At 46.3% G+C, this 23,916-nt stretch overlaps 7 protein-coding genes across 7 annotated transcripts; 4 read left to right on the plus strand and 3 right to left on the minus strand.

Annotated features, from left to right (window-relative positions):
* Nucleotides 1-1,452: 1,452 nt before the first annotated feature.
* Nucleotides 1,453-3,432, plus strand: AGABI2DRAFT_185815 (hypothetical protein). Its single transcript, XM_006461635.1, has 3 exons — nucleotides 1,453-1,802; nucleotides 1,861-2,073; nucleotides 2,123-3,432. Exon 3 carries the CDS (start codon nucleotides 2,237-2,239, stop codon nucleotides 2,813-2,815), a length of 579 nt encoding a protein of 192 aa, XP_006461698.1. The 5' UTR covers nucleotides 1,453-1,802; nucleotides 1,861-2,073; nucleotides 2,123-2,236; the 3' UTR covers nucleotides 2,816-3,432.
* A 399-nt stretch (nucleotides 3,433-3,831) lies between these two features.
* On the plus strand, nucleotides 3,832-4,753 carry AGABI2DRAFT_118559 (hypothetical protein; the record flags this gene model as incomplete). Its single annotated transcript, XM_006461636.1, has 2 exons — nucleotides 3,832-3,865; nucleotides 3,939-4,753. 2 exons carry the CDS (start codon nucleotides 3,832-3,834, stop codon nucleotides 4,751-4,753), a joined length of 849 nt encoding a protein of 282 aa, XP_006461699.1.
* Nucleotides 4,754-5,365: 612 nt separating this feature from the next.
* On the minus strand, nucleotides 5,366-6,499 carry AGABI2DRAFT_193096 (hypothetical protein). The gene has a single exon (XM_006461637.1). The coding sequence runs from the start codon at nucleotides 6,348-6,350 to the stop codon at nucleotides 5,601-5,603; it is 750 nt and encodes a 249-aa protein (XP_006461700.1). The 5' UTR covers nucleotides 6,351-6,499; the 3' UTR covers nucleotides 5,366-5,600.
* Nucleotides 6,500-6,822: 323 nt separating this feature from the next.
* Nucleotides 6,823-7,349, minus strand: AGABI2DRAFT_70614 (hypothetical protein; the record flags this gene model as incomplete). The annotated part of the gene is made up of 3 exons (XM_006461638.1): nucleotides 6,823-7,065; nucleotides 7,123-7,176; nucleotides 7,227-7,349. 3 exons carry the CDS (start codon nucleotides 7,347-7,349, stop codon nucleotides 6,823-6,825), a joined length of 420 nt encoding a protein of 139 aa, XP_006461701.1.
* Nucleotides 7,350-11,476: 4,127 nt separating this feature from the next.
* Nucleotides 11,477-14,021, minus strand: AGABI2DRAFT_205540 (hypothetical protein). Its single transcript, XM_006461639.1, has 16 exons — nucleotides 13,751-14,021; nucleotides 13,670-13,701; nucleotides 13,556-13,616; nucleotides 13,446-13,499; nucleotides 13,324-13,393; nucleotides 13,196-13,270; nucleotides 13,005-13,130; nucleotides 12,801-12,948; nucleotides 12,470-12,746; nucleotides 12,313-12,405; nucleotides 12,252-12,258; nucleotides 12,149-12,194; nucleotides 12,042-12,098; nucleotides 11,895-11,992; nucleotides 11,785-11,840; nucleotides 11,477-11,729 (listed from the first exon to the last, which is right to left on the minus strand). Exons 1-16 carry the CDS (start codon nucleotides 13,855-13,857, stop codon nucleotides 11,612-11,614), a joined length of 1,425 nt encoding a protein of 474 aa, XP_006461702.1. The 5' UTR covers nucleotides 13,858-14,021; the 3' UTR covers nucleotides 11,477-11,611.
* An 845-nt stretch (nucleotides 14,022-14,866) lies between these two features.
* Nucleotides 14,867-16,346, plus strand: AGABI2DRAFT_185818 (hypothetical protein; the record flags this gene model as incomplete). The annotated part of the gene is made up of 9 exons (XM_006461640.1): nucleotides 14,867-15,065; nucleotides 15,141-15,238; nucleotides 15,303-15,343; nucleotides 15,411-15,524; nucleotides 15,579-15,664; nucleotides 15,727-15,815; nucleotides 15,872-15,936; nucleotides 15,994-16,175; nucleotides 16,243-16,346. The coding sequence occupies 9 exons, from the start codon at nucleotides 14,867-14,869 to the stop codon at nucleotides 16,272-16,274; spliced, it is 906 nt and encodes a 301-aa protein (XP_006461703.1). The 3' UTR covers nucleotides 16,275-16,346.
* An 891-nt stretch (nucleotides 16,347-17,237) lies between these two features.
* Nucleotides 17,238-20,792, plus strand: AGABI2DRAFT_118563 (hypothetical protein; the record flags this gene model as incomplete). Its single annotated transcript, XM_006461641.1, has 3 exons — nucleotides 17,238-17,419; nucleotides 17,471-18,887; nucleotides 18,945-20,792. The coding sequence occupies 3 exons, from the start codon at nucleotides 17,238-17,240 to the stop codon at nucleotides 20,790-20,792; spliced, it is 3,447 nt and encodes a 1,148-aa protein (XP_006461704.1).
* Nucleotides 20,793-23,916: the final 3,124 nt, after the last annotated feature.

The following is a 23,916-nucleotide window of genomic DNA, read 5'->3' on the forward strand; positions in this document are numbered from 1 at the left end:
AGTTCGATTGCTCAATCGCATTTATAGACAATTCTCGCGAAGATAATGAAACACGAAACTGGGTTGCCACAAGAGGGACTTGGGGTTCTAGATTTTTCGAACGGGAGCTGCTGCCTCTGGATTTGTTCGTTATTTGTGCTCGATACAAGGCGCAGTTGAGCAATTTAAATTCCCAAAGGACGGATCAAACCGAGAAGGATGGGCCAAAAAGTTCGACTACATATTCATGGGAGAACCATTATATTTTTTGCGCAACTGGAAGTGCCGTCAGTTCTGAAGATATCTTGATCGTTGGGTGAGTACGCCAAGCGCAATGTCAGACATTTTACACCTATACCTGTCGGATTGATTATTTTCTTCTATTCCTGGAATTGTTATACTGGACATCGTCTTTTAGCTGGTTAATACTGAGAGTGTTCTGGAGAGAGAGATGAATAGCGTTCTAATTCCATAGTCGGAGGCATCTGCGTACGTAGAGAGTGCGACGAGGGCTTTTTCTTGGCAGAGAGATCGGTGCAGTAGAGCTTTGGAGCCTCTAGAGAAAATGTTTGAGGTACCCCAAAAACCAAGGTTAGTCATGGGAGCGAACACATCCCCCAGCTATCCCCTCAACCACCACAGCGCATTTCTCATTTCAGCGCCCAGCGACGGAAGCAAAAACTTATTTGATCAATCGAATATTTCGTCAAAATGGCGGACCCGATAACAGCAATAGTATTGGTAGGGGTGGCAGTAACGGTGATTGTAGTGGATGGGTGCGTCAAGGCATACCGAAGACATAAACTACGCAAAGCGTCGGACAGAGAGCTAGGAATAACACCGGCAGACCGTCGAGAAATGCGACGGCTGGAGAGAGAACGGCAGAGAGAGGAGAGAGAGGCGGCGAAGGAGTGGCGGAGACGGATGAGAGAGCGACGGCGACTGGCTGCAAGGCTACGGCGGCATGGCTGGGAGGGAGTCGAGGTCCGCGAAGACGACCAGGGCTTGGACGAGATCCGCGAAGGCTTGGGTCTTCCGGAATACTCGGCAGAGCCGAAAGACGGTGATCGCTCGGTGCCGGAGGGCTCGACGGGGAAGAAGCGGCGATTGAATAAGCTGTTCAAGCGGAAAGAGGACGACGGCGAACGGAAGCGGCGGTGGTTTGGCCGGCGGGGAAAGCGGGGGGAAAGTCCGCCACCGGCGTATGCAGACTAGAAGGAGGTGTGGTCACGTGGTGGTTACGGGGGAAGTGGGGAAATTTGAGATTCGTTTCTGTTCTTGTTGTTGTGCTCTTTTGTACTCTTCTACGTCGCTCATTCAACCCACTCTCCTTTAAGCTCTATGACTCTTCAACGCAAATCTCACAAACTCATCAAGCGCCAGCTCGGCCCCTTGGATCCCCCCGCCGACACCCCCGACGCTCCTCCTGACCCCCCCGCTGCAGATCGTGCGCCGCTTCTTTGCCATCTCTCCTTCGTGTCATCCTCATTTCTGTTTTAGCTCCCGCAGGTGGCGGCAATGGTGGTGGAAATGGTGGCGGCGGTACTCCTCCTGGCCGCCCTGGCGACGACGACGGCCCACCCCGAGGTGGTGGCAATGGCGGTGACGGTCCCACTCGGTCGGCTTCTGAGTCTTCCAGCACCTCGTCTACCCGCCCTGCCCGTCCGACAGAACCATCCACTACCTCCTCGACGCCGACCACCACTTCTCGTACAACACCCTCTACCACCTCTACATCTACCTCTACCTCTACCACCACTTCCTCTACCCTGACCTCGACCTCTACTACCCCGTCCACCACTTCCACTACTCCAACTTCTACTGTACGTTTTTTTCTCCTCGCTTGCCTCTTCGGTGCTAATGCGTCTTCTCTCCCATCAGTCCACCCGCACCTTTATTCTCACGGCTCCTACCCAGACCAACACCATAGCTTCTCCTTCCCTCGCTCCTATTCTTACTTCCTCCACTCAATCTCCATCTGCCACTTCTTCTCCTAGTTCTAGCTCAGGTGTTCAAGTTGGATCCATCGTTGGTGGCATTGCCGGCGGCCTTGTTGGCGTTGCTATCCTTGGCTTTTTGATCTCGTTCATCCTTGTATGTTTCCCATTGATTGGCTTATAACCATGGCTCACATGATAATTAGCGCCGACTTCGTAAGCGCAACCGCCGTGACACAATCATTGGTGATGACTTCCGTCGCTCCGAATTCTTGGGTTCCAACACGCCCACCCATGATCCCCCCCTTCAGCCTCCCTCTATGGCCCAAATGAGCCGCGATAGCATCGCTGGTGGACCTGGAATGGCTGGCCAAGGTGTATTCCGAGGCGGCAATCCCATGTACAATGGCGGCGGTGCTTCGGCCGCATATACTGGCCGCCAAGGAGTTCCCGATTGGGGTGCCAGCGCTGCTGGAGCCCCCGCTTCCAGGCATGATTATGGGCAGCGTTCGGCAGACGAGATGGATGATATGTCCCGCGGCATTTACAGCGCGCAGCCTCAGCAACAGATGGCTTACAATCCTGAGGCTTATGGGTCTTATGCTACCTACGCACAAGATAACCATGTGGCTGCCGGAGGATATCAAGAGGCTACTAGAGAATATCAAGGCCAAAATACATACGGTCCAGGTGGATACCACGGTCAGGAATTTGGTGGCGATGTGAGCTACGGCGTCGCTGTGGCTGACCCGGGTCGAACCAGCCCACCCACAGCTGGTACTGGCGCATATCCGTCTGCGCTTACACCGGCCCTTCGTGATCAGTCCAATGCGACTGCTGTCAGGCAACAGAATGCGCGCAGTGTGGTTCATGATGACGATGTTTATGGTGGTATTTAAAAAGGGGTCATCCGACAATCTTGTTCACGGTTTCTTTTTTGAATGACTGAATTGTATAATTTTCTTTTGTTCGTTTTTATTTTTTTTGGAATTTTTGATTGATATCTATATCTGCATATATTGATGTCACCAAAATTTGCTGCTTATGATATGTCCTACCTTTGTGTGTCTTTTTCTTTTATATTCCGCGACTTGCACTAGTTCGCGTGGTCGTATTTTTTCCCTCTTTTTTTCTGAATGGTTTTTGGTCTTACTCCCTGGTTGGTCACTTAGTCCTCTTGTTGTTCTTCCCTTTTTCTTTTTCTTTTCATGATACTCCTCTTCCTGACTGAAGAGTCTTGTTTCCTGATTGTTTCAGTACTATAGATTGTTCATTCGCAATGGGTTCATCACCTCTCCTTTTTCGAGGCGTAGCGCACTTCAACTCATCCGCCTACGTCTTTCTTCCTATTCCTCCTCCTTCGCTTCTGCTATCGGTTTCGGTCCTCTACATCTTCATCGTACCTCAACGACGACGAATGACGAATTCTTATTTATTAGGGAGGAAAAAAGAAAGGAAAAAAGGAGAGAGATATTTATTATTTTGAACTGCATTTGCAATTTGTGATTTTTTTTTTGGGTTCTAGTCGGGAGTGGTGGTCTGGCTAGTATCTTTATTTATTAGTTTTTTGTGCTTTTTTATGAAATCATATACCGTTTTTTTTTGAGTAGTGAGGGCTTTGTGCATGACGAGGAGGATGAGTTAGTGGGCCGATCAACTATGCCGTCGGACAGTACTTGGAATGGGTGAAACCCTGACCTCGAATGGACTGGCTATGACATATTGGTTCTTCAACTTGAACGCCATTTCTTATTGATCACGAAGATATTTTTAGGAATCCTTTAGAAGGAACCGGCTTAGTGTTCTCACCATTAGACCCATCATCCATCAACTACACAATCGATTCTTATCGCTTCATCTAAATCAACTCGAAACTCGAAACACACTGCTGAAAATTGTTTTTTCATTCATACTTATGGCATCTCCTCCACCTATAACCAAACCCATCTGTAAGCCCCAATCATTTCATTGAATCATTAAAAATTAAAAAAATTTTGAAACAAAATAAAATAAATTTGAAAGCCGATCTTCCACTGCACTTTGCTCTTGTTCTGTTTCCTCAATTTCAAGCTTTGGATATTTTTGGTCCTTTAGATGCTTTGAATACGATGAAGAGGTTATATCCTGATATACCACTTCGTTTATCTATCCTTTCATCTACATTATCTCCTGTCTCCACCTCATCAACCAACTCCAACTCCAACTCACCACCACCCTTCGAACAAAAAATCCTTCCAACACACACATTCACATCCCCCCCACCGCACCCCATCCACATCCTCTTCATCCCAGGCGGTATCGGCACTCGCTCAACTCTCAAATCAACATGGTCCCCTGTCGTTGATTATCTTACACATTTTTTTGCTGATGATGAGAAGGTGAAGTGTTTGAAAGGTGTTTTTACGGTTTGTACTGGATCGATTTTGTTGGCTCGTGTTCAAATTCGTAAAGAAGGAGGAGGAGGAAAGGAATTGAAAGGGATATTAGAAGGAATCAAAGCAACAACGAATAAACGTATCCTCAACCTCGTCAAACTCGAATTCCCAACCGTCCATTGGCAATCACAAGCCCGTTGGGTTCAAACCACTCTCCCCTTACCCCTCTCCAATTCCAATCCCAATCCCAGTTCCACTAAAAATCATTCTGATGATGATGATCACCATCATCACTCCATCAAACTCTGGACAACATCAGGCGTCAGCGCCGGTATAGACGGTATCTTCTCTCTCATCTCCGATTCCTACTCTCCCTCCATCGCCGATTTTATAACTCAAGTCCTCGAATACCAACGTACAACCGATTCAACACTAGACCCTTTCGCCGCGTCAGTGGTCTAGAGATTTAAATTGTTTTTTATTTTTATATAGACTGTCGGTGTCTGTGTCAGCTTGTTTTCTATGTACACAAGTTCTGAAAACCCTTTGTATAGTTTACTAGTTTAGTAGCTTTGTAGTGTCCTTGAAAAATGGTTGGGGGGTTGGGTTTGTGAAAAGGGGATGATGATAACCCCAAAGATCAAACAAAAAAAAAACGAGAGCGAAAACTATCTATGAAAAGAGAAAACTCGCGAAAAAAAAAAGAAACTGCAACCACAAAAAAGTCATAGCCAAAACAAAAAACTGTCTATATGTAAACGACGACCAAAAAAAAACCAAGATTTTTTTATATAGCTACGGTGTAATGAAACGGGTAAAACTGTTGCTTTGAGTTGGGAAAATAGGACGAGAGTTGAGAAAGGACAGCTTTTTACACAAAGCGAAAAGCACAAAAACGTGGATGGATGTGAGGTATATACATTCAGAGAGAGAAAATAAACGATGCCAAGACTGATTTTTATAAAGAAAAACCTTCAATGACGTTGAAAATGCTTCGCTCGTTAATATCCGTCGTTCAAAAAAAAGGTGGCGGGAGGTATGGGGGTATAAAATGGTGTAAAAAAAAAAACGAGGCATGTCGTGAAGGGAGCATATGGTCGTAAAAAAAAAAAATGAAACGGATCTTTTGACACAGCGCAGATGATGAGGGGAAGATTTTCATAAGCAGAAAGGTAGCAGCGCAAAAAAAGTGATAAGAAAACATAGGCAAGAAAAAAGAAACAACAAGATGTGCTGGAGATGCGTTCAAAGTGATGTTTTTCCCCTCTATAGATTGAAGAAAAAACAGTGGAAAGCATGAGGTATAACATCATCGCCCACTTCCATCGGGACCTGGCATTAACGAACCAGCAGTCCCAGCCGACACTGTATTTGCAGGGCCACCAGTGCCTTGCGTAACAGTGTCTCCACCCGATCCAGTCGCATTTCCTGATTGTTGTTGTCCAGGAGCGCTAGCATTCGCCGTCGAGGACGGACTGCTGATACTGGCCAAGTTACTGAGATTTCCCATATTCCTTCCAACACCCATACCAATGTTATTACCGGCGCCAGGCCTGGGAACAGTAACCAAACCACTTCCACTCCGCGGACGACCGCCCAACCAACTAGAGCCCACGCCAAGATTTCCTCCGGAAGATGGGTTACCATTCCCAGTGCCAGAGGAAGCGTAACTGTACGGGCCCAGGGGTGCGCTGTCACTCCTTGCTCGACTATTTTTTTTCACGCCACCGACACCGCCAGGGACGGTGATCCCGGGCATGCCAAGTAGCGACGACGGAGGAGCAGTTGTACCGGGCGACGAAACAGTAGAGACATCACCTGCTAAATGATGTTGGTGAGGAGGACGCGCGGCAGCAGCATATTGCGCACGATGGCCTACAACCATATGGTGATGGTATCCGTTCATATTTACGTTGAGGCCGAGCCCACCCATTCCCGTCATGCCGCTTTCGTCGGTCGACAAACGTGGCCGTTTCACACCAGTGCTTCCTCGCGGCCCTGAACTTTGTGTTCCATTGAGACCATTTCCGCCGGTGTCGTCCTCATAGACGCTGTCCATAGCAGAGGGAGATGAAGCGTTAGCCGAGTCGGAAGCTTCGGGAGGAATTGCCGAACTACTGGAGGGTTGAGTACCAGACCCATACCCAACGTGTTGAAAGCTGTGCTGGCGCGAAAGAGAGGAATGCGGATGGTGTGAGTGGGGGAAATCAGTGCTAGTGGGGCTGGAACTGGGACTCTGGATGGATTGCAAAGATTGGTTAAAATTCATGGAAAGCGGTGGTGGGTATCTTGAAGACGTCGAAGGAGAGGTAATGTAGATATTCGGATTTTCACCAGCGCTACTGATGTCCGAGAACATATCTGCAGGGAATGGTGGGACTTGGGCGATGTCAGTGATGGATCAAGAAAGTGGCAAGACAATCTTACCATTGCCGGGGAACCCCTTCTGCACCATGTCCCATAGTCGATTGACAACGCTGACGAGTTTGTCGACCTTTTTTCGTTCCATACTGAGCTGCTCCCACATGCGTCTATTTTCGTCTCTCATGGCGCCTAATTGTGCAGCGACCTGGAGGGTTTAAGCAGGAAGAAAAGGTAAAGCTTATCACAAGATTTACCTCTCCAGGGAGCTCTACACGATGCTTGACGGTGGGATCAGGTTCGAGAGCCTTTCGTTTGATTTCATCGAGCAGATCCGGCCTGCCGCGAAGAAACTTGTGATGAGAAAACTCCCAAGTTTGGGCGTCAGTGGAAGTCCGTTGGGCACGAGGAGTCTGGTAGGAAAAAGGGAATGAGATGGGTGCGGTAGGTGTGTGGTGGAGGGGACGTACGCGATTAATCTTGTGGAAGCCATACATGTTGAGTTGACGTACAAAGCTGGAAAACTGGGGGAGAGTGAGCCGAGCACGAGGTGGATGAGAGGGATTGGACTGACATTGTTGTGTTTGAAATGGGAGCCGAGGATACTCCTACTAAACTCGCCTACATTGGAGACGACGAAAGAGGTGCCGAGCTCTGTCCATGCGATAAAATGAGCTGATTTGGGGTCGTTGATCATTCTGGAGGTGAAGAAGGTGAGGATGAGGTGAAGAGTGGGGGTAACGTAACTGACTGATAGAGCTTTGTGACAAAGTTGTTGGTGGCCATGGGCTTGCCGAGGATGTTCATGCTGCTGGCCATGCCGAGGGGCATATTGGGGGAGGTCATGGCGGAGCGGGACGAGTCGTGGAGGGCGGAGGCCGAGTAGGCGGTGCTGTCTTCTGCGCCACTGGTGCTGCCACTGCCATCGATGGGGCTGCGCATCTCGTGGTCTTCCGAGGGCGTGGGGAGGTCGGCGGGGGCATCGTCGTAGAGCGCCTCGTCGACGTGGGCGAGCGTCGAGGCGGCGGCAGAGGCGGATCGTTTGCGGGGGTGCGGCGGGTTGAGGAGCGGCGGGGCCGGGGCGGACGGTGCGGAGGGCGGGGGGCCGGCGGAGGTGGAGGGGCGGGAGGAAGAGGCCCGGTCGTCAAAGGGGCCGTGGTCGAAATTGAAGTGGCCGGACTGGTGAAGGTGGTGGTACGGGGAGAGCGGGGTGGCCGGGGAGAGACTCGGCGGAGAAGCCACTGAAAGAGAGGCGATGTTGAGATTGGGATACGAGTCCCATGGCTGTTGTTGGTGGTGGTACGAGTCCATGGCAGAGTGAAGACGAGGTGTGGACAGCCATGTCTTATCCCATCTCAGATCCACCCATCCACGTAAACTCGCTAATCCCCGTCCACACCTCCAAACATCCTCGGCCCGTCCCCCGCTGACATCGCATTTTTCAATGATGTCAACGCTCAAATTAAACCCGCCTGGGCGTCGCCGCGTACCATATCAGGCTCGCGCCCCTTTGACCCACTTGTCCCGACTCGTCGTTGTCGCGATGATCCTTTGCACGCTTTACTCAGAGTAATACAGCTCCTCGACGTATCCTCGACAACAAACTACCTCTAAATTTGCGTTTCACCTTGACATTGTCTCGGTAACTAACCATCCTCATACAACTGTTACTCAACGTCAAAACCCCAGGTGGCTAATTTGCGGATGACCTTTTTTCCTTGACCTCCATTCCACTGAACGACTATGTAAGTCATGCTAGTCAGTGGGCCGGCAAGTGTCATCAGCCGATCGTGAATATGCTGCGCGAATGGACTCGAAAATGCTTTCCATATGCTCCCTCTCCCCATTTCGTACAACATATCATCTGAGCAACGCAAACTATAATCCGAGGAATTTTATTCACCCCCCAAAATCGACTTCAAAGGCTGTGAACTGGCGAAACCCCCCCGATTCAAACGTGTGCACGAACCCTCAAGGCACCCCCCAAAAATATCTCGGCAAACGTTCAAAGATAGCCTTTTTTTTTTTCTTGGGACTTTGCGAGATCAACCGAAAAAACCCAACGAACAGAAAACAAAACAACCCTTATACAGGTTCATCAACCCAACCGATAACTCATCTCTTCAATGATCACAGTCCGTTCCAATCGTGTAATACCTATTCCTATATAATCAAAAAAAAAAATTTGCGGGGCGGTGAAGGAGAAGGCTATGAATTATATTCTACAATACATGTGGTAATTATCCCTCTCAGTTGTGTGTAATGTAATGTAATCCTCATGTACGCGAAGCGGATGATGCCATTTCAATGTTCCATTCACGAGATGTTAATATGCTCACAACTTTAATGTGGGCTCTCAATTCATCGGTACCAATTCCGACCCTTACCAAGTTTCCAAGGAAATAACCGTTTCTATATAGTGGCGGGAGCTCGCCGCGTGATTGACTCCCATTCCTCACCCCCTTTTTTTTTTTCTTCTTTGTATTTCCTTTTGGTTTACGGTTATCAAGCCATTGCGATGTTCGGCGTTTAAACCTGTGCTGGTGTCGTCTGTCAACCACAAAAATTTCTTAGCCAAGTAAATTACTAACGACTTCAAAGTCTTTTATCCAACTCTTCCAAAAACTCAACAACCTTTAACACATGTGTGTTATCACCATTTTCCTCTTTGAACAACCCTTTCATATGCCCACAGCAGGACCCGATCCATTCGGATTCACTAGAAGCAACTTGAACTCCTTTCGTTTCAGTTCTCATAATAAATACGAAATCGATTTCCGAGAGCGCACAAAACGCGAAATGAAAAAAAAAGCGGTAAACCAATAAACAATCTGTGTTAATCTTGATAAGTACGGGTAACCTATCGTGATGAGGAGTTCATCAAGACGAAGCAGTGATTTGTTTGATTGTGGCGGAAGGAAAAGAAGAAGTATTTATTCATTCTTGATGATGATGTTGATGTTGATGTTGATGAAAGGAACTTGAGCAATGGGATAACGATGATCCGACAAAGACGACTCTTCCTCTTGTACTGACCGGACTCGGTGTAGGAAAACATATCCTCCCAACTAACTTCCCCCTCAACTCACCTAATTCTCCATATCCATATCGCTTTCACGTCGTCTCAGCTCTATCCCCACCCGCTCTCCTCCTCACATACAGGTCCAAGTAACCACTCAAATTCACTTGCCTCACTCGAAATGTCTACCAAAAACCCCAAATAACCCACAATAAATTCCCCTTCTCTCCCTAATAAACTCTTTAACATGCGCTTACAAAATAACTCATGTTTTGAATTTCCCATCTTCTATACCTTTGTAAAAATTTGGATTTCGGATATATATAGAGTATGTTGAGTGTTGAAAAGGTGAATGGCGAAAGAGGCCCTTAGATAGGATTGGGAATGATGGAGGGGATTTGGGTAGGGAGTGATGGATGATTTGACGAAGGTATTCGTCCCATGAATCGGGGTCTAGAGAGTACATGTCCCTGGGGGGGTTTGAATACAGAACTATCCTCGGACATTCTAGTGGAGGGGGGGGGGGGGGGGGGAAGGGGTTGGATTTTAAAAAAGCCTGTTGGTGTGGGGGGAAGTCCCTTTTATTTCACTTGCTTTCCCTCGCTTAAATTGTAGGATGAAAAAAAGGCCTTTCGACCATCTCTGAGTCAAAAGAAAAACCAAAAGTGTCTTTCGATGCCACTAACCCGCATTACACTACACATTCCAATTGAAACCTGGATCGAAGTCATGCATCATCTTCGACACGACACCACATCCCCTTCCGTCAACTCTCTCTAGTGAGAACCCTATCCCAAAAAGTTCTCTGTCAAAGAATAAACCTCATCCGATCTCGACCTACTATTATATTCTATCAATGTGGTAAATAAAACCAAAACCATCATCACTACGTCCTCACCTACATTCACGAATTTATACAATCCTAATTTCAAACCGAAAACCAATTTTATTTACATGAACCTTTCATTTCAACAAAATAAATCTCCTGCTACTCTGATACAGTACATGTCCAATCTCGAATATCTAACTATCAACATCGACGTTTCGTCTCGAGAAAAAAGCAATATCCCCCTTCTGGACATTACTACCCCGGGGTTCAAGTTAAAAGGCTTATTTAGGTACTACAAAAGGTCCTTTCGCCGAACCCGACAAACTCTGACAACATATTCCAATTCCTCTCCAACCAATCTCATCTCAAACAACTCGCCATCACCATCCACGGAACTCGAGTCCGCCAAGTCCAAAAATACTACCATCATCAGTGCCAGACCTCAAGTTCCCCACCAAATCGATTTACTCAAGTCTCGACATGCACAACAGCGTACTACCAGTTATGTGCAAAGACCCCGGGCCCTTTCACAAATGTCTACATATGGTCGTAATAGTAATATTACAAGTTTGGGCCTGTTGGAAACGAATCGTCAACTTTAACACATCCCCGAAGATTTTTCGTTCGGAGGACGAAAGCTAGGAATGCGTATGGATGTAGGTAGGAATCAACAACGTAAGGAGGTGGGTGCCTTCTGAAGAGATTGAAACATTTTGCAGTATCTGAAATATGATGTACTGAAGGTAGACCTTCGCGGGTGGATGATTACTACTTGGGCTTGGAACGGCCGCATAAGATCTATGATCATGGGTGTACCTAGAACTCGCCCTTTAAAAATTTCACCTGAATTCATATATCTTCTTACAGTACTATGACCTTACAATTGTAACCTCAAATTTCGTGCGCCCCCCGTCAGGTTCTAGGTTCGACCTCTCGCTCATAATCCTCGAGAAGGTACAAGCTTAAACTTCTCTGTCGATGCTGATCAACGAAAGAAAGGTCTCCTCCATTCATGTGGGTATCCAAAGTAACATATCCATCCGAAATCGAAACAATAAAGTAAAGAACGACAAAGAAGAACGAAATGCAACTCAAGTCCAAAATGGACTGATTACTCCTCCAACTCCGCGTAAGCAAACTTATTGACAAAGTTATCGCAGACGTTAGGATCATTAAATCGAGAAGGGTCCCTAGTAAGATAACCACGTCGGACTCCCTCCATATACGACCTACCCACAACGTTTTACCACATTTTTTCTTAAAAGAAGTGATTTTAAAACTCACCATTGCCTGGCCAAGTCACCAGCTCGGTTTGAGATTTCGATCTTGAAATTCCAAAACTAAAAGAATGAGAATGAGAACTCGATTGCTCAGTCATTAAGGAAACAACTGACTATCCATCCTTTACCCTTGCTGTAGGCAAGTTTTTGAGCATCAGCCCATTGACGAAGGAAACTGTCCGTCGCTTGGAACTGAGTCGGGAGTCCCCATTCTATGAGGCGAATGAGAATGTTATTCCTGGCAAGAAGCGTTCTATTCACCTCCGAAAAACAAAGGGCTATTTCCAAGTTGTGCATCCCGCTCAACTCTGTCAAGGTCTAGAGGCAAAGTTAAGAACTTCAGTAACAAAGAACCAACATGAACTGACTGCAAATGCTCTCCATGTAAGCTTGTGGGTTAGCATCAGCAACACCCTACATTCAAAGAAATGAGTAAATTAATGGATATGATATTTGGCTGGGGAACATTACCCCGAAACTAAAATCGTAGCGAATATTAGAATCAATTATCATACAGATATTGAATTCTTACGAGTAATAAAGATGATTATCATATACTTGAGGACCAATGGCAGCATCAGCGGGATTACTTGGGTTATTGTGCTGCCAGTTAATATCCATGAAGCTAAATATCATACCAGGAAGCGGTCAGAAGTGCGATGTCGGAAAAAAATACCTGACATGCTCACTTTGTAGAGAGAAGCTCCCTACGGGCATTCGGATTTCGGGAGAAGTTGAGAATCGCAGAAATACCAAGCTGATCCGCAATCCTCAGAGTCGTTGGCACGGCTTCTTGAATGACGGAAATAACTTCATCGTCAAAGTCCACTTGATTGGCGACCGCTCTGATAGACTCTGTGAAATTGGTCGAGCTTGGCAGACGTCCGAATTCATCTTCGAATCCGGGGACGGAAATACCGAGCGCAAGCTCAACAGCTCGGATAACCTCAACGAAATGTTTCTGGTCTTTTTTTGACATGATGAATGAAAGTTTAAATAGACTTGAGAAATTGAACTTACAACCTCCGTATCCGGGGGTTTGATTCGCATCCATAATTGGTTCATTGACGGCCTCAATAGCGGTGACTGATCCGAAGGTAGGGTCAAGGTGCGAAAGCGTCGTCATAACGGCTGCCCAAACCAACGCTCGGTGATAATTATGAGGTGTCTACATCGCCGTCGCCGATCAGATTGGCAAACATTCATTTATTTGAATGAACCCACGTAGAATTGGACATCTGTGGTGCACCTCCCAGTAAATTGTTGTTGTGGATCTTGAACGCCAGGAAGTGCATGATGATCAAGAATTGCAACAATACCGGCGTTTTGGAGTTGTTGAAGACCACGGCGCTGAAATCAAATCAAATTAAAATTTAGTGCCGCGCTCATAAAATAAGGAACTCATCCTAACGTACAAGCTGTTTCATGCCGCCACGGGGATAGAATTCTTCAGAGCGATCAACAAGGTCTTCAACAATCCAATATCCGAGCTTAAAAACTATAGCATCATGCCCTTCAACAGAGAAGACGCGCATATACTCACAGGAACCCTGACGGTGTTTATCCCGACGCTGACAAGGTCATCAACGTCCGCCTGATTGAACCACGAATTCCTAACGAATGTCAATAATGTTAAGGATATTTCGACAAATGTCAACTACGTACCAATGATCATTGAATATGTCATCCACAGTGTTCGGGAACGCTTTCGCAAACTCGCTTTCAGAAGAGGAAGGCGTAAATCATAATAGGAGAATAGTTTGTGCGTGACATACAACTCAGAAGCGATACACCTCGAACAATCACTACATTGTTCTCCACCCATGTCTAACCATTCTATAGCGAGTTCAAGTAAACTAAAGAAGACTAAGATGTTAAAACAAAAGTACCTTGGGGAAGCATCCATGGTTCAATGAGAAGCCTGAAAAGAGGTGAATACGCCTTTGAAGCGGATGATGCGTCGGACATACCAGGAGCCGAGGTTGACACCGAAAATTTTCGAAGGGAAAGCAGCTTTGACGACAACAGCGGAAAGGGCGGCGAAGAAGAATAATATATTCAAGTGAGTGGAAGGCATTGTAGTCGAAGACTCAGAGGAGCTTCCAATCCAACAATGCCAGCGATGTGTTTAAATACTATGATAGTAAGAGAAGGAGGCTGACCATAGGCAGAAAGTAGAAGCGTTCTAGTGAGCGCATGTTTAGCTTGGTCACATTGCGCCACCAAATAGGGCGAAAATAGTGTTTTTTAGCCCTAGTCATGCCGTACAAGTCAAGACACGCATGAATACAGACGGCTGCGGAGACTTGGTGACCAAAAACAAGTTAATGTCTGCGTGCTACCTGAGAGAAGGTGCATATAAACATATGGCTGGAGGCTCGGCACCTATCCAGAGGTGGCGATGTGGGAAGATATTGACCAACAAGACGTGTAGGAGGAATGATGCTAGAAGCCTAACCATGCCACGTCCCTGGATGATCATGAGGAATCATATCAGATTGGTTCTTGGCCCTGGGTGGACGAACATGTCATCGCGCTTGATTGGACTACTTGATATTTCCCACTGATAGTGACATGCAGATCCTTCAGTCACGAGAGCCTTTTACATATGGTCGTATTCACCGCTCACTTGATAATTGGATACATGGGCATAATATGACCTTTTAGAATGGTGTTTCGTAAGATGAAGTGTGGTCGAGAGGCGGAATTTTCAGAAAAACGAGGATGATCGAAGATCACCGAACTGCTGATCATGACCAAGTTACTAATCACTGATAGTATTCCCACAGAAACAGTTCCCATCAATAATAGCTACTTATGACATCCACGAACAAGAAATGCTATGTTCGCTGGCATCAGTTGCATCACCCTGCCAGGCTCAAACCCAAATATTTAACAACGAACAACTCAACAATCATTCGCCAAGTACTATGAATATCAATCTGAAAATGATTTAAAGCTCGACAACGCGACGAGAACTCCAAATTCATTCTACTCCCTTAACCACAGGTTGGTTGTTCTATACTACTTTTTCTCCCCTCCAATCATTTGCTTTCTCCATCTATTTTAATTTTCTAATTCTTTAAATGGCCTACCCACTCCTTCGATTCGCCACCTTTCTACTTGGAGCAAGCACTGCTGTTATTGCAGCGCCAGCTTCGCTAGTTCAACGACAATCATTTTCGACACTTGCAGCAGCAGACATAGCCAAATTCAAACCATTCACCTTTTTCGCTAGCAGTGCGTATTGTTCGCCGAAACTGACCAAGACGTGGACTTGCGGAGGTAAGAATTCCATACATAAGATTGTTGTATACATACACACTCACCCTACACTTTAAAAAAAATCATCCCTAATAGCCAACTGCGATGCCAATCCGAATTTTCAGCCTACAGCATCAGGTGGTGATGGTATCGATGTACAATTCTGGTATGTCGGGTTTGATCCTGATTTAAGTGTATGTTGTCTATGAATATTGTTTCGTTATTATCTTTTTTGCTGATTTCATAACGAGAATTTAGACTATCATTGTTGCTCATCAAGGAACTGATCCATCGAAGATGTGCGTAACAAAAATAAAAAACTGACATACGATTTTTTCTAAACTCACAGTCAACGGTTTATTCTAGTGAACCACTCTTGACGGACGCGGATATATTTCCACAAAATCTTGACTCAAATCTATTCCCCGGCCTACCGAAAGATATCAAAGTGCATAGTGGATTTGCCGACGCTCAGAAAGAGTACGTTCATTATCATTATTCTGTAAATACTCGCTTAATAATTATCTTTGACAGGACGGCAAAAGATGTCCTCGCTGCGATTCGGCAAACAATGCAAGATCATAATACAACTAAAGTCACTGTTGCTAGCCATTCACTAGGTACGAATACATTCGAATTTTTTTGAGCTTTATTGGTTAATTTCATTATCAATGAATTGAAGGTAGTGCGATTGCTCTCCTCGATGCTATATCTCTTCCTCTTCTTATTCCGGGGATCGACCTCGAAATGTTTAGTTACGCTATGCCACGTGTAAGTCGAGTCGGGTTCACAAAGGACAGGCGGTTTTGAGAAACATAATTTAATAGGTTGGGAATCAAGAATTTGCGGATTACGTAGATGCAAACCTGAAATTGACTCGTATCACAAACAAGTAAGCTTTTCTTTCTTACAATTTTGATTTGAACGGGCTTTTGAATTGTATGTACAGAAAGGATCTCGTGCCGATTGTGCCTGGGAGGTTCCTTGGTTTCCACCACCCGTCAAGTGAAATTCATATTCAAAGCGATGATGGGTCTTTCGTTTCGTGTCCGGGACAAGATAATACAGATAAACGATGTATTGTTGGAGATACAAAGAACATTTTTAGGGCTCGATTGGAAGATCATGGTGGTACGCATTTTTGTATCCTTGAAATTTTGATTTTGTTATGTTGACTTTTGCTCTCGTTTTATTCTAGGTCCTTATGATGGAGTGCGTATTGGTTGTTGAACTTTAACTATACCTGGTTTAGTTAGGTTGAGAGAGCAAGTTCGATAGTTTAATACATGAATGTTGCCTTATCGTTGCGAAGGAGTCATATATCGCCGTTTACATTCATATAATTTCATCTAGCTCAAAGGGGCGAGATGATCATCGAGTGCATTAATAGTAGTATCGCCTAATATGGTTGACACTCGCGTTGACAAGCTTGTAGACTTGTTGACATCCTGCTGAAGTTGATTGTCAGATGTATATATATGTATAAAGATGCTTTACGTGGGGCAATGAACGGAATTCATTAAGACCCTATCTTTTTAGACCATTCGGTTAAGCGTACCTGTATTGTCTCGGTGTTAGGCGTCATTAAGCTATTGATAAAGACCGCCGGTAGAGAGATAATTGCCTTGTCCCTGAAATATACAATCGGTGCTTATATTGTGCATGGAGCCAACTTGGGGTAAAATTTCTCTGGAATATCAGCGCGAGGCCTACGTTCGTCCAATCGCTCTGACAGGAAACTTGTTCTTTCGAAACTTTCCTGTCTTTAAAAGGTGCATAATTGTACACAGCCCGACGCGTTATTATAGCACGTCGAGATGCAGTCTAGTGCCTTTTTTAATTGACAGTCGGTTGACGCAACTTCGATCATAATACCGACCACGGCATCATGATAAGTAGGAATAAGAGATATGGTGCTGTATACCCGTCTTCAGAAAGATGGAACATTCTTCGATGCGATTTCGACGGAAAGATAGTAGTGCCCTGAAAATGTGTTGTTACCGAGGATCGTTGAATTCATGATGCATGATTGTATATTTACCAGACCTGACCGAACGCCGAATAGGGCCTGACTGGGTAGTGTGGCTTGGAGTCGGAGTGGACGTGAGCATGACAGGAGATCGGAGATGGCAATTAGTCTGTAAAAGGCAGTGCACTTTTGTGCTTAAACCGCTCCCCGGCGACTCCCCGCCCATGCCTCCCGTCCTCCCCCACGACGTCTGGCTCAACATCGCTGGCTTCCTCCCCACCCTCGCCCTCCGCGCCCTCTACCCCGTCAACGCCTCTCTCCTCCACATCGCTCTCGACGCCCGCTATCGCCAGGTCTCCTTTATTTACTGGGACGACCGCCTCCTCCGCAACCTCATCCGCCTCAGGTACGTATACACACACACACACTTGCCTTTCCCTAGCCTAATACCCCAAAGCGATCCCTATGTCGCCGGCTTCGTCAAAATTCTCTATATCTATCCCGGCTTTCTCAAAGAGGTCATGGATAGGGAGGCGCCCAACAGGAGCAACGAAAAGGAAAAGGAACGCGAAAAACCCTCCTTTCACGATCGCCTCGCAGACATCACGCACCACCTGCAGGACAAGGTCCTTGCGCTGTCGCGCTATCAGACTGAGCGGTCAGGGGCTGAAGAGACCAAGCTCCACAAGCTGCCGCCGAAAGCCAGCATGCGGAAGCTTCGAGAGCGACTCAAAACTGCGCAGGACGTGATGCACGCCGTCATCGACCTTCTACGCTCTCTCCCCTCTCTGACCGACTACTACATTACGTGGTATGGCCTTCCCACCACCTCTTTGTCTCTTACAAATCTTGCTGTCCCCTGCCTGGGCGCCCCCCTTGTCTCCCCATCCCTCTCCAAATTATCCCTCGATATTTCCCTGGAAAATCTCGAATCTTTGTGCTCAGCTTCCTTCCGTGTCTCTCGCCTCGAACATCTCCACCTCCATCTTCATTCCGACCACACTCTTTCTCCCGACTCTCTTACGCACATGCTCAATGCCAGACTCGCACGTTCGATTTCATCCCTCGCTCCCTATCTCCGCTTATTATCCATCGAAGCTCATGAACCCATCGATATCGGCCCGTTATTGGCTGGCCTCGACCTTTTGGGAAAACTAGACACCCTTGCACTAGCCTTGCCTCTGCAGAAACCTCATCTCGGTAATCCCAAGGCGCTCGGCCGTTTCCTTCGCAGCCAGGCCCACACCATCAAAGTTCTCCGACTTCGGGTAACTCAACACGATTCTGCTAGTACTGGTCCTGGATCTCACTGGCGAAGCATCGGTCCCGCCGACCCGTGGTCTTTAAATTCATGGGTTCGAACAGCATTTGGTACCGAGGCCGGTGGTGATTTTCAGGAATGGTTCGATGAACACGATGTGGCGGAGCCACTGGGTGAATATGAAATGGACGCTCTCGAGTCGCTGGAAATCAGCTCGAATCTGTTGCCTCTCGAAACGGCACTCTATTGTGCAGAACGGTTCGGTCGTAAAGTTCAGACTCTGAGTTTGTTAGGAAGCACCAAGTCATTCGAGTTCGTAAAGGAGTTGATTAAAGTGTTGAGCGGAGAGAAGAAATCGGGCTCTCTTACAGAAGAAGACGAAGGAGCGTCGAAACCCGAAAGCCCCAATGTCAATACCAACCTGCGCACGCTTCGACTCGGTCCTGCGGCACTCTCTCCACAACTTATTGATCTGTTCGCTCACAACCTGAGTAACTTATGCCACTTGCGGTTGATCGTTAAGTATTTCTTACCATCACAGGATGCTGTTCCGATCTATGGCTCTTCTAGAATGAGAGGAGACGGAGATGGAGTTCAACTCGAAGAGCAAGTGGTGAGTGTTCTAAATAACATTATGCTTTTGATCACTCATAAATCAAACTGTATACAGTACGAGTTCTTGGAGACTATGCAGAATGATTGGAGTTGGCCGTGGTGGGGACTCAAGACCATTTCGGTTTACAGTGATTCATCGACACTGTCCTCGCCACTCTCACCTCCTCTACTTGCTCGACAACCCGCACTTTCGCCGCAGGAGACAACTCCTACTATGCCTCTTCCCGTGGCTCCCTTTCGTACTCGCTCTTCAAAAATTTCCTCGCTTCCTCCATCTTTCACTTCTTCCACGACGACAATTACGGGGGAAAAGGACCATGCTGCTGCTGCTTCGACTATGTCTGGTTTGAAATTACCCAAAATATCTGTAAGCGCTCCGATAACGCGATACCCAACTCCTTCCGCATCAACGCCTCCTCATCCTTCCGCATTACTTGACTTGCCATCTTCATATTCTACGAGTGCTTTACCACTTCCTACATCTCTCAATACCGAACCAATCACACTCAATGAAGAACCTTCATCACCATCGTCACTCGCTCCCGCGCCAACTCTTTCGAGTATATCAACTCCTTCGTCGCCTATTGGTGCTTCATATGATAGTTCTCCGATTTCGTATGTGTCTCTTCCTTCGGCTTCGACTTCAGCCCTACCGGGGCCGTCTTCGTATGCGTATATGCGCGGTGATGATGATGGTGATGGTGTATCTCGAAGACATGCGACTTCACATGAAGGGCATGGGATGCGACCGTCTACGATTGGGAAATCTCCTCCTCGTTCTCAGTTTGCGACTATTACGACTTCGTCATCGCCGTTGTCTTCTACTATTACGACTACTTCTGGATCTGCGATATCGTCGTCGTCGTCTCCTTCGACGCCGACACGGGGTTCTCATCATCATATGTTTGGATTTCTTCGATCGAGGAAAGAAAAAGGAGTTAGGGAGAAGAAGAATATGAATATGAATGTGGATAATACTTTTACTTCTGCTACTTCGCATACTCATCCGGCGCCGCTTCCGATTCGGAATTCGAGTAATGGATCTCGAGGTAGTGGTGGTGAGCGGCAGAAAAAGATGCGACCTTTGGTGGTGATGACGGGTCATAGTACACATTCGCAGGATGTGTCGGAGAGGATGGTCAAAGATTCGAATTGTCAATCGAAGATGGGAAAGAGTGGTGGTGGTGGTGGTGTTAGTACTACTGTTGTTGGTGATAAGGAGAAGGGTTCGTCGAGTAGGAGAGAGGATGAACAGGCGATTACGAGAGTAGAATCGTCTACGCGACTGGCAACTCGAACTTCAACATCAGCCTCGGAAGAAACGGCAGTAAACTCAACAACAACTATCCATGTTGACGATGTCCATGAAAGTAAAGCGAGGAGGAAGGAGAAGAAGAAATCTTCGGGGTTGTATGCTTTGGCTGTTAGAGTGAAAGATCATAATCGATATTGGCAGAAAGATTATTCGAGGTCTTTGCCTTCGTCATCGTCTTTGACATCGGCGCCGTTGTCACCTGTGATGACGCCGTGTTCTTCTGCTTCTTCTTCTTATCAACAGAAAGATGAACGGGAAGGAGAACGTGTGGGAGTGGAGAGGGAGAAAGATTTGATAGAGTGGGAATGGAAGAAGGAGAAGGAGCAGAGACAAATAGGAATGAAAGAAAAGAAGAGGAGACCGTTGGCTAGTTTTGGAAGTCTGAGTTCGATGAGCGGGTTGAGTGAGTATACTACTAGTGGTGATGGGAGGAGCACCAGTGATGAGGGCGATACGTCTTTCACGAGTAGTAGTAAGAAAGACGGTTATGGTTCGGGTGTGGGAGAGGAGGAGGAGAAGATAACATTGGAAGTTGCTCTTGATGAGATTTTGGGAAGGTGTTTACCTGGTGCGAGAGTTGTGCGGTAGTTATTATTTTTTTTGTGCTTTTGGATTGCTTTTTCTTGTTCTTTTCTTGGCATTTTCTTTTTTCTTTTGCATCACTCATATACGACACGCACGCACGATCAAGAGACCACCATTATATGCGTTATTACCTCGCCACAATTTCTTTTTTTTTGCTCGCACTTTTTTTGTACCATCAATTCGTTTTTTCACATCGCTTCACGGACAACAACCAAAAATTCTTCCTTTACGCTCGTTTTACGTTTTTCCATTTACCCACATTCCTTTTGAAATTGTTAACTACATACATAAGTCAAATCTTTAATGTACTCACACATGTCTTTTTTGAAGTTTTCGTATACAGTCACTTTGGATCTCTTTCTCTTTCTTTTTTATATTTTTTTCTTGATACCCCCGATGCGTCACCCAACCTCTTAATACCTTACGTTTTTACCAATAGCCATTAAAATAACTAGATGGTTGTTCCTCCGATTCTCTTGATCGACGTCTAAGGGTCTAAGGGTAGATCAAGTTTGAATATTTGAAGGGGCCCGAAACTGCTTATACCCCATTCATGAAACGGCCCTGAACAGCGTATTCTTGACCTCTACATTTAACAGGTTTAATTGGTAATTTACACGAGGTAATGAAATAGACAACAGGAGGAACAAAGTAAGTATCAGACCTGCCGCAAAAAACTGATCTCTTTTCCCCGATACGACGTCTTCGGTTTCAACAATGTTCCTTGAAAAGGCCCACTCCCAATATCCAGCAACGTCTTGATGGAGACCTTAAGCAAGCGACGAGCTCCATCTTCTGCGCCTTCCCCCCTTGACAGATCGCGGATACTAATTCTACGGGATAGCTCGACAGCCTGACGATTAATTTGCATGTCGTTTGCGAATTGGACAACGCTGACACTCCTATTTCCTTTGTTGTAGACAACCGCCCTGTTTTCATTGAACTCGGAGCTTTCAGAATCGAAGACAGCTTCAAGTTGTCGCTCAACCTCTTCTTCTGAGCTTATTGCAGCCGACGATCGCTCTTCCTCCTCCTCGGAATCCGAATAAACTTCAGAACCTGAATTAATGTCGCAATTGTCCTCTGGTTCGATGTTACGTTGAGACTTGTCCGAGTTTGACACTGGTGCCAGCATAGGGTTCAATAACTTAGGCAACCCGGCGGACGAAGATGAAACACGACAGTCGTAATCAAACGACGTGTTCGTTTTTCCTTGGGTATAATCAATACTACCACTTGGAGTTGGGACGAGTGTGGATTGACAGCTGTCTTCACTGGCATTTCCGTCGGGGTTGTCCCAAGAGAAATCAGAAACTTGAGAAAACCAGAGAGGACTCCTTGCACGGGGTAACGATCCCGTCATCCTGAACGTTGAATTGTACGACACAAGAGTTCCAGAGTCCTTCTGTTTCGAAAAGTCGATCACCAGTGAACGCCGTGGTCGAACTGCCTTCGTTCCAGGAAGTCGAAAACGGACATTGCCACGTTGTTTGATAAGAAGACCAGCCATAAGATCCTTCGGTTCTTTGATGACTTCTGCCCTGCCAATGCCACTCTCATACGAAGAGTTTTCCAGTGCAAGGGTCTCCGAGTAAGCATTCCTTGACCGAGGAGACTTGGAAATCCTTCGTTTTTTCACGCCCACCTCCTCGTCCAAGGAAAGCCCGTCATTTTTTCGTTTGAAAGACAATCTTCGAGGAACTGATTGAAGCGGAAGTTGAGTTTCCGGTTCCGAACGATTCGCTAGGGGAGCTATTTGTCCTACGAGACATTGAGTGATTGTTTGTTAGTTTACGTTATAGTGATGTTGAGACATACTATTCATCGACAACATATAAAAACCCGAAGGTCGGAGGAGGTTCGTATTGACAGCATCCATACGCCCCACCTTGTCCACTCGTCAGTAAAAGTTGTATAGGGACGCATGTATTAACAATCACTCTTTTTCGCTTGGTAGCGTGTCGGTGAGAGTCTACCATATCAGAAGAACCTGTAGGTGCTTCGTATATTTTTCTTCCCTGAGTAACTAGAAAAGTCGGATTAAACGGTAGCTTGATTTCAAAATATTGAGGATGCCGAACTCCAGATCTTTTGCAAATCTTCGGGTATCAATGGACTGAAGCAGGCGGCTGAGCAGGGATTGTGAGTATATGCGGCATTGTTCAGCTTCATACAGTACCGAGATTGTCGAAAAGCATATCCTGTTGTGAATCAACTTGCTGAGGAGGGGATGGTGGATTTGATGGTGTACGTAGACAGCAAGAATCGGTGAGCCCAAATATGGACGCGGACGTCTACTGCCTACTACGTATGTCAAGGTCAAGGTAATACTACCGCATTTATCGATATTCAACTGCTATGTTTACAGCCGGGAAATAGATAACCTTAGTTATTCTGATACCCTCGTGATCATTCACCAGGAAGAACATCCACTGAATCCATATACTTCTCCCAACGGTCATTGTCGACCCATTCAAAGCTTTGATCTTCCTTCAAAGTAAACACAATTCTGTCATTTTGACCCCATTCTCGGTTTTCAATTGCCCGTGCGCAACCTCCACCCATTCCTTCGCAGTAATCCAATCTTTAGAGTTTAAATTTGGCTTTGTCGAAGTGCCCATAAAACACGATCCGTTCCATGGGTAACGTAACCTGAAGTAACATTGAAATAATATTGAACAATCGTCATAAATAAACTTACCACCAGGCCTGACGTTCTCAGGCGTCCACTCCATCGTATACCGCAGCACGGAGAACCCATGTTTAATCATATCCCTAGCAAAAATTCGAGCAGGCAGACGAACCTGCCCTGTACCCAATACCTCCCCAAAGAGCTTCAGAGGATCTCCCCCCTCTTCACCCCATGCACTGATCTTCTCTAGAAACTTCTTGTTCACATCATCCGGCAAATATCCATCCAGATTGGGCAGTATATCATCATGCGAGTTGATGAGATGTGCAAAGACATAAAGATACCATTCGTCTATCACATCATCAAGCATTACACCGGTGACCCCGTGAGATTTAAGTGAAGATGCAAGTGCGCCTGAACGCTGACGTTCCATTGGTCCTGGAGAAGTAATAATCCAATCATCTGAGAGGGTTGATGAGTACGGCTATAGGAGGA

This window comes from Agaricus bisporus (genome assembly GCF_000300575.1).
Source record: "Agaricus bisporus var. bisporus H97 unplaced genomic scaffold AGABI2scaffold_6, whole genome shotgun sequence".
In the NCBI taxonomy this organism is placed as follows: Eukaryota; Fungi; Basidiomycota; class Agaricomycetes; order Agaricales; family Agaricaceae; genus Agaricus; species Agaricus bisporus.